The sequence below is a fragment of the Ostrinia nubilalis genome, chromosome 15, assembly GCF_963855985.1.
Source record: "Ostrinia nubilalis chromosome 15, ilOstNubi1.1, whole genome shotgun sequence".
NCBI classification, from domain to species: Eukaryota; Metazoa; Arthropoda; class Insecta; order Lepidoptera; family Crambidae; genus Ostrinia; species Ostrinia nubilalis.
Window position 1 is genome coordinate 11,380,927 of NC_087102.1, and position 15,187 is coordinate 11,396,113.

At 38.3% G+C, this 15,187-nt stretch overlaps 1 protein-coding gene across 1 annotated transcript; it reads left to right on the forward strand.

The window, feature by feature from the left end:
- The first annotated feature begins 240 nt into the window (after window positions 1-240).
- On the forward strand, window positions 241-12,604 carry LOC135079026 (COP9 signalosome complex subunit 4). The gene is made up of 9 exons (XM_063973655.1): window positions 241-447; window positions 780-859; window positions 980-1,131; window positions 1,279-1,382; window positions 1,530-1,715; window positions 2,186-2,304; window positions 2,471-2,625; window positions 8,413-8,629; window positions 12,417-12,604. Exons 1-9 carry the CDS (start codon window positions 365-367, stop codon window positions 12,548-12,550), a joined length of 1,230 nt encoding a protein of 409 aa, XP_063829725.1. The 5' UTR covers window positions 241-364; the 3' UTR covers window positions 12,551-12,604.
- The last annotated feature ends 2,583 nt before the right edge of the window (window positions 12,605-15,187 follow it).

Sequence of the window (15,187 nt, forward strand, 5' to 3'; positions counted from 1 at the left end):
ACCCTAGCAAAGTATCGATAATCGATAAGTTATTACGAACGTCACTAATACTGTCAGAAAATAAGGCATTATGTTGGTAGCTCCGCCTGTAGTTTGTGCGGTTGGTAAAGATTTGCGGGTCGTTCTCTAAAATGCATATGTGTGCGTGAGCTCAAAAAATATCTATGGAGTGCCGTCTCTTACTCTTTTATGCTCTTTGCTAAATACCTTCAATCCAATGCAGTAAATTAAAAAATATAAAGTCAAAATTCTGACACAAAAAAAAATCCGGAGAAAAAACAAATAATTTTTGTTTTTCTTCGGAAAAAATTCAACGCATACGTTATATTATAAATAAATAATTAAGAAGTTTAAGAAAAACAAAATGCCGTTTAATTTACAAGGAGTTAGACAATATCTCAGTGAACTGAGAAATTCCGGAGGCTTGCACAAAGACCAAGCTGAAAAGTGAGTAAAGAAAACTACCTTAAAAATATAAATCTAGAACAATATCACATTATTTAGTACTTATATTGGCTTATAATAACAAATTAGCAGTTGCAAACTATGCTTAAAGTACAAGCAACTGATTTATCAGGTAGACCTAACCAATATTGTTAGTCCGCTGTTTTTGCATTGGAGATATCTCTACTGAAAACATTGATCCATATCGTATCAGCAATCTACTACTAGATTTGAGCCTCGGAGAAACACCACTGTGATTATCCCCAGTGTGTTTATGCCCAGTTTAAGTATTTAATCTAAATGTAAATGATAACTTCAATTTATAAAAATTTCAGGTACCGTAATGTTCTCATGGAGATCCTGAAAAATCCTGAGGGAGAGTTAGCTGAGACATTGAAAGCATTTGTTGAAGCAAGTGAGTAACATAAAATATAAAATCTATACCTTTTAAAATAAAATTGTCAAAAATGTGATAAAATATTAGTTAGCTGTAATTTTTATTTATTTTAAACATGAATGTCTAAAATCTTTTCAGTTGTGAATGAAAATGTGAGCTTGGTGATATCTCGGCAACTGCTCACGGATGTCAGCACGCACCTGGCGTTGCTGAATGACAATGTTTCTCGGGAAGTCTCTCATTTTGCGCTGGACGTCATACAACCTAGGGTGATTTCATTTGAGGAACAGGTAAAACTCATTTTGTTTTTTATTATTTCACACAAATTATTGCTATGCTTACCTATTTATTTTAATATATTGTTAATTGTAAAACTATTTTTTAAAACTTAGGATACACCTCTATAGATTTTATTAAGGTCTATATTTAAATTTCAGGTGGCAAGTATTAGACAACATTTAGCTGACATTTATGAGCGCAACCAAAACTGGAAGGAAGCTGCTAATGTTCTTGTTGGAATACCACTTGAAACTGGCCAAAAGTATGCATTTTTCTGTAAAATTATCATATTGCACTATTTTTTTTTTCTAAAGACTAAGAGAAGATGCCATTTCAAAAATATTATCCAATCAAAACTGGTGTTTGATTTAATTTTTTGAATATAACATTGTGTTTTACATCTTTTCAGGCAATATTCAGTAGACTACAAACTGGAGACCTATCTGAAGATTGCCCGCCTGTACCTAGAGGTGGATGACCCCGTGCAGGCCGAAGCGTTCGTCAACAGAGCCTCCTTGCTGCAAGCGGAGACCACTAATGAACAACTACAGATATACTATAAAGTCTGCTATGCCAGAGTACTGGATTACCGCAGGTATGAGATATTCAATTAATATTTGAATTTGTGTAGCGAATGGTGATAAAAGTTCAGGATCTTGTATACCCATTCTTATAAGATACACCATACAAGAATGCATGGTAAATTCAGTGAACTGCTCCTGAATCGAATGTACCTACTACTACTATTTCTATTTATTTATATTAACCGGCAGACAGTGGTGACTGAGTTTGTTGCGGCGCTTTTTCTCAGCACTTGCCAAATGTTGGTCTCGAAGCGCTGGTAGGGTAAAAAGATTATGAGACATGTAGAGGCTCCTTAAGAGCAAAATGACGATTTGTAAGAACTATTTATTAGTCCAAACAAATAAAGAAATTTTGACTTTGAGCAAATTGATTGTTCATTGCCTTCAGGCTTCTCACAAATAAATCTGTCTCCAATATTTTTATTTTTTTGTATAATAATATAATTCTTAGAATTTCCTACATTTTTTAAATATCTTTTAGGAAGTTTATTGAAGCTGCACAAAGGTACAATGAATTATCATACAGAAACATAATTCATGAAGATGAAAGAATGACATGCCTCAGAAATGCTCTCATTTGCACAGTTTTAGCCTCAGCTGGTAAGATAGTTAGCTAATACATATGATTATTACAAGTAGCAATATTGAAATATTTTATGTAATTGCTCTTTGACAAAAAACGAAATAGATTAAACTTAGTTTCTGTAAAGTGCAAACACAATTTACATTTTGTATGATAAATAAACTTTCCTTTTTATTTCCTAAGGTCAACAGAGGTCCAGAATGCTAGCCACTCTGTTCAAAGACGAAAGGTGCCAACAACTGCCTGCTTACTCAATCCTAGAAAAAATGTACCTCGACCGTATAATTCGCCGATCTGAGCTACATGAATTTGAAGCCTTAATGCAGACGCATCAGAAAGTAAGTCGTCCCTAACGTCGAACTTTTGGTTATATTATACTCAAGTAAGCCAGAATCTCAGAATGATGCTAAAATATTTGTGCCAAAATAGTGTATGCCACACACCATACTATAGTTGAGTATGTTTTTGTTTAGTCATCTAAAATTACTTTTACCAACCACAGAATTTTAATACCAACAAATTGAGATGAGAAGAAAAAGATTCATATTATATTACTGAGAGAAATGACATTGCAGTCACTACTATTCCCTCCTCTCGTCACTACTGCTGCAACTCCTTGTTGCTGAACACTGTCTATTTTCAAATATTTCTGTTGTCTCAATCTGAAAATATCCTTCGAGAACTTGATAAAGTTAATGTCAACTACATTTCCAACATGCATCCTTTGAGTAGTTGTATTTGTAGGGGCCTCGACCGGGAATGATGAAATGAGTGTAGTGGACTGTATTGTATTGTTAAGAGCGTTGTAGCAAAAAGTTGGCGTTCGAATTTTAGGTTTTTATTGCTTGACGTCGCGTAGTGAGTGCGCAAACTGCATTTATCTGTACAATTTCAACGCTGCGTCGACTAAACGATCTTAATCCGTAGTTGTATCGTACCTAAGACAGTACATCATACATAATAATAAAGAAATAATGTATAATTTACCTATTTGATTTTTTCTCAGATCAGACTTTTAGCGAAATCAAGTTACGTAATTAATGTATTTTTTACACTAGTAAATCCCGCGACAAGTTTTTAATCTTTAAATTGAGTAAAGTAATAAGTTGATGGGCTTGAAAGAATTTATGTTTTATTTAATCTTTTTACAGCATCAAAAGCTTGTTTATGAAAAATATTTACTATTTAAATTTTACTTTTGAGTTTTTAGTTTTTATGATGCGGGATGGAAAAATTAAAATTTATTCTGATTTTGTGACGTTTCCGCACATATGGATAGGTTAAATAAATAGAATGAAATGTATGAAAACGAGCGTGCCATTTTTTAAACGTTATCTATAATATCTGTGTCCATCAAAGAGCTCGTAACTAAACATCGTAAGCGCCATTCACATTATTATCTAAAAGTTAATAATAAATATTTAGTTTTTGTAAATCTAAACAAGTCAGGAAATCAAAGAGGTAATTACTGATATCGTTGTGATTTTATAGAATTTATTATTATAAACCACGGTCGTATAATGCTAAAAAATCAGAGGTAACTTTAAGATTTTTATCCATAGAGCAAAATTTATCTAATCGTGTTTTTAAACAGTTATCCCATTAGGTACACATGCGTTCTGTAATACAAACCCATCCAAAACAATACTTGTCAAAAAACCAAGTCTCACTACTCAGTTCTTCTACGGTAAAAAGTTGTGAGATCCATGTAATAAATACCAAGTCCAGTCCAGGAAATCATTAACGTTTTACATAAATATATTGACTTGGCCATCGCATGAAAACACGTGTAAATTAAATTATTTAGTGCGAAATGAAACAAAATTTTGCATGCCTGTATAGACATGCAAAATTTCAGCTCAATGGGAAAACGGGAAGTAATTAAATTTTAAGTTGCAAGATTTTACAACTCCAGATGTCAAAGAAAATAAAAGCTTGTAGATAGCTTTACAAAGAAAAGAAAGATTTATGAAGAAAATAAAAAGTACTGTCTACGATACATTTATTAGGCCGTCTTGCACCGTCTTACTTTACATTGACATCAAAACTTTGGATGTCAAAAATCTGTCTAACATAAAACACCGGTTAGTGTCAGTTAGGGTCAAAGTTAGGTGGTGCATCTCAGCCTTAGTGTATTTTAATTAAATTTAATATAAGTAAGGATGACGAAAATAATCGATAAAGAAAGAAAGAAAGAAAGAAAATATTTTATTTGGCCCAACATATTAAATTATTACAGTAAACAGTTTACAGTACTTGCACATTTGTGGACCAAAATGGCATCCGCTCAGCATTGTGTCCTGCTCTGAGGTAGACCCAGAACAGGACGCTGTTATTCTGCGGAGGCCACTTTTTTAAAAGAGCGTCACATTGGACGCCATAAACATTGGCATTTTTATTTTAAAATTATATAAACTTATACAAAGCTTCAACGATTACATAAATTTGTAGGTGTGTGTGCTAGCTGTGTGTGTTAGGTGTGTGTGTTAGGTGTATGTGTTAGGTGTGTGTGTTGGGTGTATGTGGCTTGTGTGTGTGTCAACAGAAAGTGCTAGATGTGTCAAAAAGTTATGTTTGTGTAATAAAGGGAAGAGATGCAGAACAACTACTCAGGCAATAGACATTTGTTCGTCTAATAGAAATTTCTTTAAATTACGTTTGAAAGTAGCATTTGATTTGGAGTTTCGAATTGGCGGCGGTAAGTTATTCCAACATTTCGTGGCAGAATAAGTGATCTCACTCGAATATTTCTTATAGTAGGTATACAAGATGTCGAACAAATGGTTACTTACTGAAAAAGTGCTTCATAAGACCTAGAAAACGGCATCAATAATATGTTTAAGAACGAACTGAATCTATTCAAAAAACCTATATTTCCAGCTTTCATACATTTAATACAGTTACAAACAAACACTAAATCAATGGTTTCTGAGAATTCTGAGTGCCTTAATGCCGTCCCCTTCATCTGTTTATTTAGTATTTATTCATTAGTATCTCTTGATGATATTGTAGCAAGTTAAACCTAAAATCATGTTTTCCGTAAATAATTTAAATAAGAATGCAATTTACGAGTTTGTTGTTTGATTATTATACAGTGTGAGTCACGTTAAAGTGTACATAATATGAAAATAGATGAAACAAGACCTATTTTTATCGACAAAAAAGAGGTCAATTTTTTTTTGATATTTTTATTTTATTTTTTATAGAATTTTTTTCTTCCAATTACTTATTGTAAAGAAAACGTAATAACTTTTGAACTAAGCGGTATATCCTGATAAAATAAAAACAGTAATAATGCTAAACAACAGGCGATACGAAAAAAATACATAAAATACACAAAAAATGCCAACAAATAATAAAAAATGATAATTTTTGAAAAAAATTTGCTTAAAAATTCGTGTTTTTTGGTTATTTGATAAATTTCCCCAAAAAATGCCCCTATAACCGGTGGTTTTTATTACTTTTTATTACTCTGTATCGTATTACCTTCGTAAAACCAAAAATTGCATGTCTCTATCCCTATCACAACGTTTGCAATGATCGTTTGAACTAAGCCTCTCCGGGCGCGCCATTCAACGCTTTGTTAACAACGAAACTGAAAATGGCTCTAGATTTGTAATTTTGATAAAGACAAGTTAGATTTCAAATAAAAACAAAAGATTTCGAAGTAAAATAAGCATTTTAGTTAAAATTAAAATTGTCTCTACCTGTAGCGGAGAATAATGTTGTGGCAGGCCTTTGTTCAAACGATCATAGCAAATGTTGTGATAGGGATAGAGACATGCGATTTTTGGTTTTACAAAGATAATACGATAGAGAATAATACAAAGTAATAAAAACCACCGGTTATGGGGGCATTTTTTGGAGAAATTGATCAAATAAACAAAAAAACACGAATTTTTAAGCAAATTTTTTTCAAAAATTATCATTTTTTATTATTTGTTGGCATTTTTTGTGTATTTTATGTATTTTTTTCGTATCGCCTGTTGTTTAGCATTATTACTGTTTTTATTTTATCAGGATATACCGCTTAGTTCAAAAGTTATTACGTTTTCTTTACAATAAGTAATTTGAAGAAAAAAAATTATATATAAAAAAAAAAAAAAATCTCAAATTTTTTTTCACCTCTTTTTTGTCGATAAAAATAGGTCTAATTTCATCTATTTTCATATGTACACTTTAACGTGACTCACACTGTATATTAGTTACTCAATTAAAAATTTAAATTTAAAAAATTAACACTTCTAATATGGTAGGTATGGCTGACGGCATACATTTAGTATGAAATTCGGAAACATTGAATTTTCGCATAGATCCAGTTTATTCTTTGACCTATTTATTGTTATTGTTTTAAAGAGCTCATGAAGCACTTACAGGAACAGTAAACAGTTTCTCGATATCTTGTATAATTAAAAATCAAGTAAAATTCACTTATCGTTTCCACCCTGTACCTATACTTTTTAAAATAATCTCATTTTATACGTTCACTTGTATAAGTATCTACAATACAAATACCTAACCAACTTAGTTGACGTTTTATAAAACTATTTGTCTAAGTGTCATCGAGCGACCGCTGGTGGATTTGCCATTTACCTGACCTACCCCTTTATTACTAAACGTTTAATATCAGATGAATAGTTACGCACCAATTTCTTTCATTCAGTCGTCAGTAATTGAACTTTCGGAAAAACATGACGAAGCATTGTGTGACCATACAGACGCTATTCAACTTTTATTAGTAAGGAAGAGAGTAGTATGTTGGTAGAAACACAATAGCATAGACTAAAATGTTTTGACACCCTGTTGAAATTTTTTATAGTCATTTATTTTTTCCTGACCAAACAAATACCATAATAATATCTTTTGTCTATTCTACCCATATTCTGTAAGTAAAATAATAAAAAGTTTGAAAAGAAAGAAATTACAAGTCCGATTTACCTAAACAAATAAATTAAAAATACTTGCGGATCAAAAGTACTCAATCATACTACAATTTACGAAAAAATCACGCGTGACGCATATACGTCAGTGGGCAGTCAACTGACATAGACCCGGCGTCTACGAGTGCCAAAGCACGACTGATTTATGCCATTTGATGCACCCGATTTTATAGTATTTTCAAATTAATTTTTCATTTGAAGATTGAAGTTAGATATTTTTTCTTTTTCACACAATAATAGTACTATGTTTCTTCTTAAGTATAAAGTAGTTTATGTTGCCAAATGACTTTTAGATTATGAGATGTGACCTGTTTTCTTGCAGTAATTTTCTCGAATTTTGACTATCTTAGACATGATAAAAATGCATTTTAATGAATTAAACATCAACATTTTCTCAATACACTTTCTTCTTCAGGGTATGCTTATTCTAATGAATACATGCTATCTTCTTACTTAGAAATAAATTTGTTGTAATATTGGTTCAAAGTTGTGCCTTCGCGAGTTACCTGGAAATCGGGCTTTCGAAATTCGCTGTTTTCGTAGGCAAAAATCCAATTTGAACGAGATTTTGTCAATAGACATTCCGTAAAAACGTATGGTAATTACGATGATATAAGTCAAAAGAAGCTATAACTATAAATTATATGACTAAAATCGTTTCGAAATCTGGCAAATTCTCGATTTCTGCATGAAAAATGTGACAACGCTCTTAAGGTTTAATAAAAGACTACGTTAAACAGTTATTGGTAGGAAAGTAAATGATATAGAGGAGCGCGCGCGGTGACGTCGGTGACGAAGGTGCAGCAACCCGTTCGTGTTAAGTTTGCTGGTCCGTGGAATGGGCGTCCCCTTCCCCAACCGCGATTAAACGCAATTAATGTGTCTTATTTTACGCAAATACACAATTTTTATCAATAATAGTTTGTTATAGTTATAAACCCGAAAACTATAATCCGGGCCTCTTCAAGGCGAGAGTGAATAAGCACTTACAGGGCAGATATGTACCATCCTAGACTGCATCCCACTTAACATCAGGTGCGATTGTGGTCAAATACCTGCCTTGTTATGCATAAAAAAAAAAAAAAAAACGCTTCCCTTCGAGTGACGTCATATCGCCAGCGGCAAACTTAGCGCGAACGGATAGTAGTTGAAAATGACCCACATTGTTACCACACTGTCCTCCAGGCGGTGATGTCGGACGGGTCCACGATCCTGGACCGCGCTGTTTTCGAGCACAACCTGCTGTCGGCCAGCAAGCTGTACAACAACATCACGTTCGAGGAGCTGGGCGCGTTACTGGAGACGCCGCCCGCCAAGGCCGAGCGTATCGCCTCCCACATGATCAGCGAGGGACGCATGAACGGCTACATCGACCAGATCAGCGCGCGAGTGCACTTTGAGAGTGAGTACCTACTGCTGTACACAGCGAGCTAACTGCAAGCGGCCAGCGATAACAGAGGCGCCGCTGGATACGCCGCCCGCCAAGGCCGAGCGTATCGCCTCCCACATGATCAGCGAGGGACGCATGAACGGCTACATCGACCAGATCAGCGCGCGAGTGCACTTTGAGAGTGAGTACCTACTGCTGTACACAGCGAGCTAACTGCAAGCGGCCAGCGATAACAGAGGCGCCGCTGGATACGCCGCCCGCCAAGGCCGAGCGTATCGCCTCCCACATGATCAGCGAGGGACGCATGAACGGCTACATCGACCAGATCAGCGCGCGAGTGCACTTTGAGAGTGAGTACCTACTGCTGTACACAGCGAGCTAACTGCAAGCGGCCAGCGATAACAGAGGCGCCGCTGGATACGCCGCCCGCCAAGGCCGAGCGTATCGCCTCCCACATGATCAGCGAGGGACGCATGAACGGCTACATCGACCAGATCAGCGCGCGAGTGCACTTTGAGAGTGAGTACCTGAGTACTGCTGTACACAGCGAGCTAACTTCAAGCGGCCAGCGACAACAGAGACGCCGCCCGCCAAGGCCGAGCGGATCGCGTCCCACATGATCAGCGAGGGACGCATGAACGGCTACATCGACCAGATCAGCGCGCGAGTGCACTTTGAGAGTGAGTACCTACTGCTGTACACAGCGAGCTCTCGCAAGCGGCCAGCGACAACAGAGACGCCGCCCGCCAAGGCCGAGCGCATCGCGTCCCACATGATCAGCGAGGGACGCATGAACGGCTACATTGACCAGATCAGCGCGCGAGTGCATTTTGAAAGTGAGTACCTACTGCTGTACACAGCGAGCTAACTGCAAGCGGCCAGCGACAACAGAGGCGCCGCTGGAGACGCCGCCCGCCAAGGCCGAGCGCATCGCGTCCCATATGATCAGCGAGGGACGAATGAACGGCTACATCGACCAGATCAGCGCGCGAGTGCACTTTGAGAGTGAGTACCTACTGCTGTACACAGCGAGCTAACTGCAAGCGGCCAGCGACAACAGAGGCGCTGCCCGCCAAGGCCGAGCGCATCGCGTCCCACATGATCAGCGAGGGACGCATGAACGGCTACATTGACCAGATCAGCGCGCGCGTGCATTTTGAAAGTGAGTACCTACTGCTGTACACAGCGAGCTAACTGCAAGCGGCCAGCGACAACAGAGACGCCGCCCGCCAAGGCCGAGCGCATCGCGTCCCACATGATCAGCGAGGGACGCATGAACGGCTACATCGACCAGATCAGCGCGCGAGTGCACTTTGAGAGTGAGTACCTACTGCTGTACACAGCGAGCTAACTGCAAGCGGCCAGCGATAACAGAGGCGCCGCTGGATACGCCGCCCGCCAAGGCCGAGCGTATCGCCTCCCACATGATCAGCGAGGGACGCATGAACGGCTACATCGACCAGATCAGCGCGCGAGTGCACTTTGAGAGTGAGTACCTACTGCTGTACACAGCGAGCTCTCGCAAGCGGCCAGCGACAACAGAGACGCCGCCCGCCAAGGCCGAGCGCATCGCGTCCCACATGATCAGCGAGGGACGCATGAACGGCTACATTGACCAGATCAGCGCGCGAGTGCATTTTGAAAGTGAGTACCTACTGCTGTACACAGCGAGCTAACTGCAAGCGGCCAGCGACAACAGAGGCGCCGCTGGAGACGCCGCCCGCCAAGGCCGAGCGCATCGCGTCCCATATGATCAGCGAGGGACGAATGAACGGCTACATCGACCAGATCAGCGCGCGAGTGCACTTTGAGAGTGAGTACCTACTGCTGTACACAGCGAGCTAACTGCAAGCGGCCAGCGACAACAGAGGCGCTGCCCGCCAAGGCCGAGCGCATCGCGTCCCACATGATCAGCGAGGGACGCATGAACGGCTACATTGACCAGATCAGCGCGCGCGTGCATTTTGAAAGTGAGTACCTACTGCTGTACACAGCGAGCTAACTGCAAGCGGCCAGCGACAACAGAGACGCCGCCCGCCAAGGCCGAGCGCATCGCGTCCCACATGATCAGCGAGGGACGCATGAACGGCTACATCGACCAGATCAGCGCGCGAGTGCACTTTGAGAGTGAGTAACTGAGTACTGCTGTACACAGCGAGCTAACTTCAAGCGGCCAGCGACAAAAGAGACGCCGCCCGCCAAGGCCGAGCGCAATGCGTCCCACATGATCAGCGAGGGACGCATGAACGGCTACATTGACCAGATCAGCGCGCGAGTGCACTTTGAGAGTGAGTACTGCTGTACACAGCGAGCTAACTTCAAGCGGTCAGCAACAACAGAGGCGCCGCTGGAGACGCCGCCTGCCAAGGCCGTATCATCATTTCATTTCAGCCACAGGACGTCCACTGTTAAACATAGGCCTCCCCCAATGAGTACTGGCTGGTTCTAGATTGGCTGGTTAGTAGCGAGCTACATCCAACGCCTTGTGTATAGCCCCCAGACCACGTAACACTGCAGCACTGGGCCCCGATTACGCTAAAAATTTTCATCTTCAACGTGCCCGGACGACGAACCAACATCAGCTGTTTTGACAAATCCGTATCGCAGTGTCGTTTTGACGTAAACGTAAAGCTAAATATCTTCATGTGACAATGAAAATACTAGGAACGTACGTCCATTACCGTGATACCGAATTTGCACCTCAGTTGGAATGAAAAACGGAGCACAACTGGAGATGAAGCGCGTATGTATTGGAGACGTTAAAAATTAGCCTAATCGGGGCACTGGTATTTGTTTAGGCCCCTTGCACATCCACTGCCCAGCGAGTTCAATACTCAATAGTTTATTGCTTCCCTCCAGTAGCAAGCAACATTACTGTCGAAGACGATACATGTATAGCGGTGCGATGAGTCCATGGAAAAAAAATAAGCAGAGAGCTGTTTTTTCTAAATTAATCATCTACCGCGTATTACGAATCGGTCACCGCATAACTCAGTTATGCGATTGAGCTCGCATCAGTTAGGCCCTAGTAAGTTTCCCTCCTGTGCTAGTATACAAACAGAGGAACATTATTATAAACTAGATAGTCGTAGTACTTTTACAGCCATTCACTTGCCATTTTGTTTGTTCCAATAAAATTGAAAGTAGATTATAAATAGATGTTTATTGTTTGGTGTTGACCTGCGTCATTTGTTATCTTGAATGTTGGCTAAGTTTGGATCATACTCAACAGCGCCATTTCATATAAAGTAAACATAAACAAAGCTACGGCGCAATTTTTTAAGTCTGCCATACAATACACATGGAAATCATAAGATGACTTGTAAAAGGACACATAGAAAGAAACTGCATCTATTTATTTATTTATTACTACAAAATTACAAGTACAGTACTTTAAAATTTCGCGGATGGAATAATTTGATGACATGATTACATTTGGCACAGATTCAACTTGAACTGCATTTGTATTGATTGAACTACTTTTTCCCAAGATGCCCTAATAAAGGCAGTAAAGCGTATTTCCGGGTTCTGCTAACTTATAAAGCACTAGCTTTTGCTTGCGGCTTCATCCGCGTGAAATTTAGTTTGTCACAGATCGTCTTAAATTATAGCCTATGTTATTCTGGGTTACAAACATTAATACTGTAAAGTTTTGTCAAAATCCGTTCGGTAGTTTTTGCGTGAAAGAGTAACAAACATCCAGACATCCAAACTTTCGCATTTATAATATTAAGTAGGATCTTATAAAGCATTCACCGAGTTCTTAAGCATTTCATTGATTCGTTCTTTCGTTTTGCAGCTCGAGAAATCCTACCCCAATGGGACAAACAGATCCAAAGCCTGTGCTACCAGGTGAACAGCCTCATCGAGAAGATCGCCGCCGCCGAGCCCGAGTGGATGGCCAAGATCATGGAGGAAGAAATGATACAGTAATGCCAGTTTTTACTTTAGTCTGTATATGAATCTAATAAATGAAAACTTTTTTTACTTCATTGTTTTATTTCATTAAGCCTAGGCGCAGACCACCGATTTTTAGTTTGCCGTACTTTATCCCAATTACGACAGAATAATGATCAATTAGCATCACTGCACTAATCAGTTAATTCTTTTCGCTAGATATCGATCACTTTTGCTTTTGTTCTCTGTCTCATAAATATTTTATTCTTCTGAGAAATTCCGATCAATACACTTTCCATTCTATTCCACGAAGCCAAATCGAATTGGTCAGCCGTAACTGCAAGTGTGGACTCAATACTTAACCTTCGGAAGGCAACAGGGGTGACCAGTCACCCCACTAGTTCAAAAATGTCTTCATACGTTTAGTTGCAGTTGTTGTGTCTTTCTGTCGTTTGGTCTATTCTCTAATTGGAGGGAGAGCTATCAGTCGCATGCGTCAACATATCGCGTTAGGTTCATGTTTTTCATATTTTGACACTGTTGGGGTGACTCATCACCCCTGTTGCCTTTTACGTATACTTTATTTTTTCGTGTTGCTAAAGTAAATTGTTGGTTTTGGAGTAAAAAATGGCTTTGTTTTCGGATGATCAAATCGAAAAATACTTTCATGGACTTGCTGATGTCAATTCCTATGATAAATGCTGCTCAGATGATAATAAGATTTCTAAAATTGAAGTCAATAATCTCAGTTCAGTCGGAGGAGGAATACTTTATTTCCAATAGCGAAAATTGTTACGACGATGACGTTCTACTAGCACAATTCAAACAAAATGTGCTACTATGTAAGAACAGACATGTTTGGTCTTCTTGGTTTCATCACCTTGGAGTCAAACACCTCGACGAAATATAGTAACTCTTACGAGAGATGCGAGAATTATAGAGCAATTACACATGGCATTCTAAATATGAACTAGGGACCTCCTGAGGGTGCACCTTCAGCAAAGTTATAGAAGCAGGCAAGGTGAGTGCTGTGTCAAAGAAAACTGAACAAAAAAGTTATGACATCTCGTATAAAATGTCAACTACCCTCATGCCCTGAAAATCGAAAAGATATTTGCTTTAACTGTGCTTTATGTTAAAAATTAATTTATTAAAAATATATAAACTGTTAAATGAAAGCATTTTTAGTTTTATAATGAAACAAAGTAATAGATCTAATCATTAATAAGTTTGATTTTTCATTACAAAGCTATTTTATTTCAAATTATATTTGTGGGGTGACTGGTCACCCCTGTTGCCTTTTACGTATACAAAAAAAGTGTTGCCTGCCGAAGGTTAACCTACTTTTGAGTTTTTAGACCGATGCAGCGTCCAGTACAAAATTTGTATTTTTTTTTTGACTCGTTTTTGTCTTCGGGGCTTTATACCATTCAGGACATGACCCATTAGCCTTTTCAAAGCCAACGACGGATTAATCCGCCTTAAAAATGATGTCAGTAATAGGCTAATTGAGTATTATGTAATTTGTGTAAACTGAATAATAATGAATAGGTACAATTATTATATTAATATCATAATTTATCAAGCGTAGAGTCAGAGTGATGGCTTTTGTATTTGACGTGGCGCTGAAAGGTTAAATGAAAAGAACCTAGAGTTCAAAACTTGATGGCTACCATCTACCACTTTGAACTATCGCTATTGCGGAAATGTTATTGACTCCTTCCTAGTGACGACGACCCCAAGGCATTGCCAACGCGTGTCTAGTTAGAATATTTTGGAAATCATCCAATGTCAACCTTCACCTTCAAAATAGTATTAGTGAGACGACATACAGAGATCTTTTTATGAGAACGAGTCGTTTATGCTCAGAATGCCAACTTCTCAAAATGCCAACCGCTCGCAAAATGACAACTTCTCAGAATGCCAACTTCTCGAAATGCCAACTTCGCGAAATGCTAACTTCTCAAAATGCCAACTTCTCAAAATGCCAACTTCTCGAAATGACAACTTCTCATAATGACAACTTACAATTATAATGAATGCAAGAGCAGTGAATGCTACTACAAATAATAAAAATAATTAAAAAGTCCATATATTTACAATATCTCAATATATTTATTTGTTACTATACAATCAATCAATACACTAGGGTCGTATCGCATCAATCTCTCATCTCAAATGTCGATTGAATGACATACTTGTTACAATCATTGTCAAAATCAGATAAACAAAAACCAGGTACGGTCTGTAACAGGCTAACAGCAAAACAATTATTTTACTATATAAATTAACACATTACAAGGGCGATATAGTTTTGACAAGTATAACTTGTGCATTTTTTACAACTACCCTCATAATGTAACATTATTTTCGCCATGCACTAATTTATGATTTAAATTGTACTGTAACCTTACCTTATCTGGTTTTTGTTTATCCGATTTTGACAATGATTGTAACAATTATATAGGTGTATGTCATTCAATCGACATTTGAGATGAGAGATTGATGCGATACGACTCTAGTGTATTGATTGATTGTATAGTAACAAATAAAGATATTGAGATATTGTAAATATATGGACTTTTTAATTATTTTTATTATTTGTGGTAGCATTCACTGCTCCTGCATTCATTATAATTGTAAGTATTCATTATAATTGTAAGTTGTCATTAT

Bases quoted from the DNA above. Each gene is read 5' to 3' on its own strand.
- LOC135079026 (XM_063973655.1), top strand. From the start codon at position 365: ATGCCGTTTAATTTACAAGGAGTTAGACAATATCTCAGTGAACTGAGA. The intron at 1,383-1,529 runs GTATGCATTTTT...ACATCTTTTCAG, and splicing joins CCACTTGAAACTGGCCAAAA to GCAATATTCAGTAGACTACA. The intron at 2,626-8,412 runs GTAAGTCGTCCC...ACTGTCCTCCAG, and splicing joins TAATGCAGACGCATCAGAAA to GCGGTGATGTCGGACGGGTC.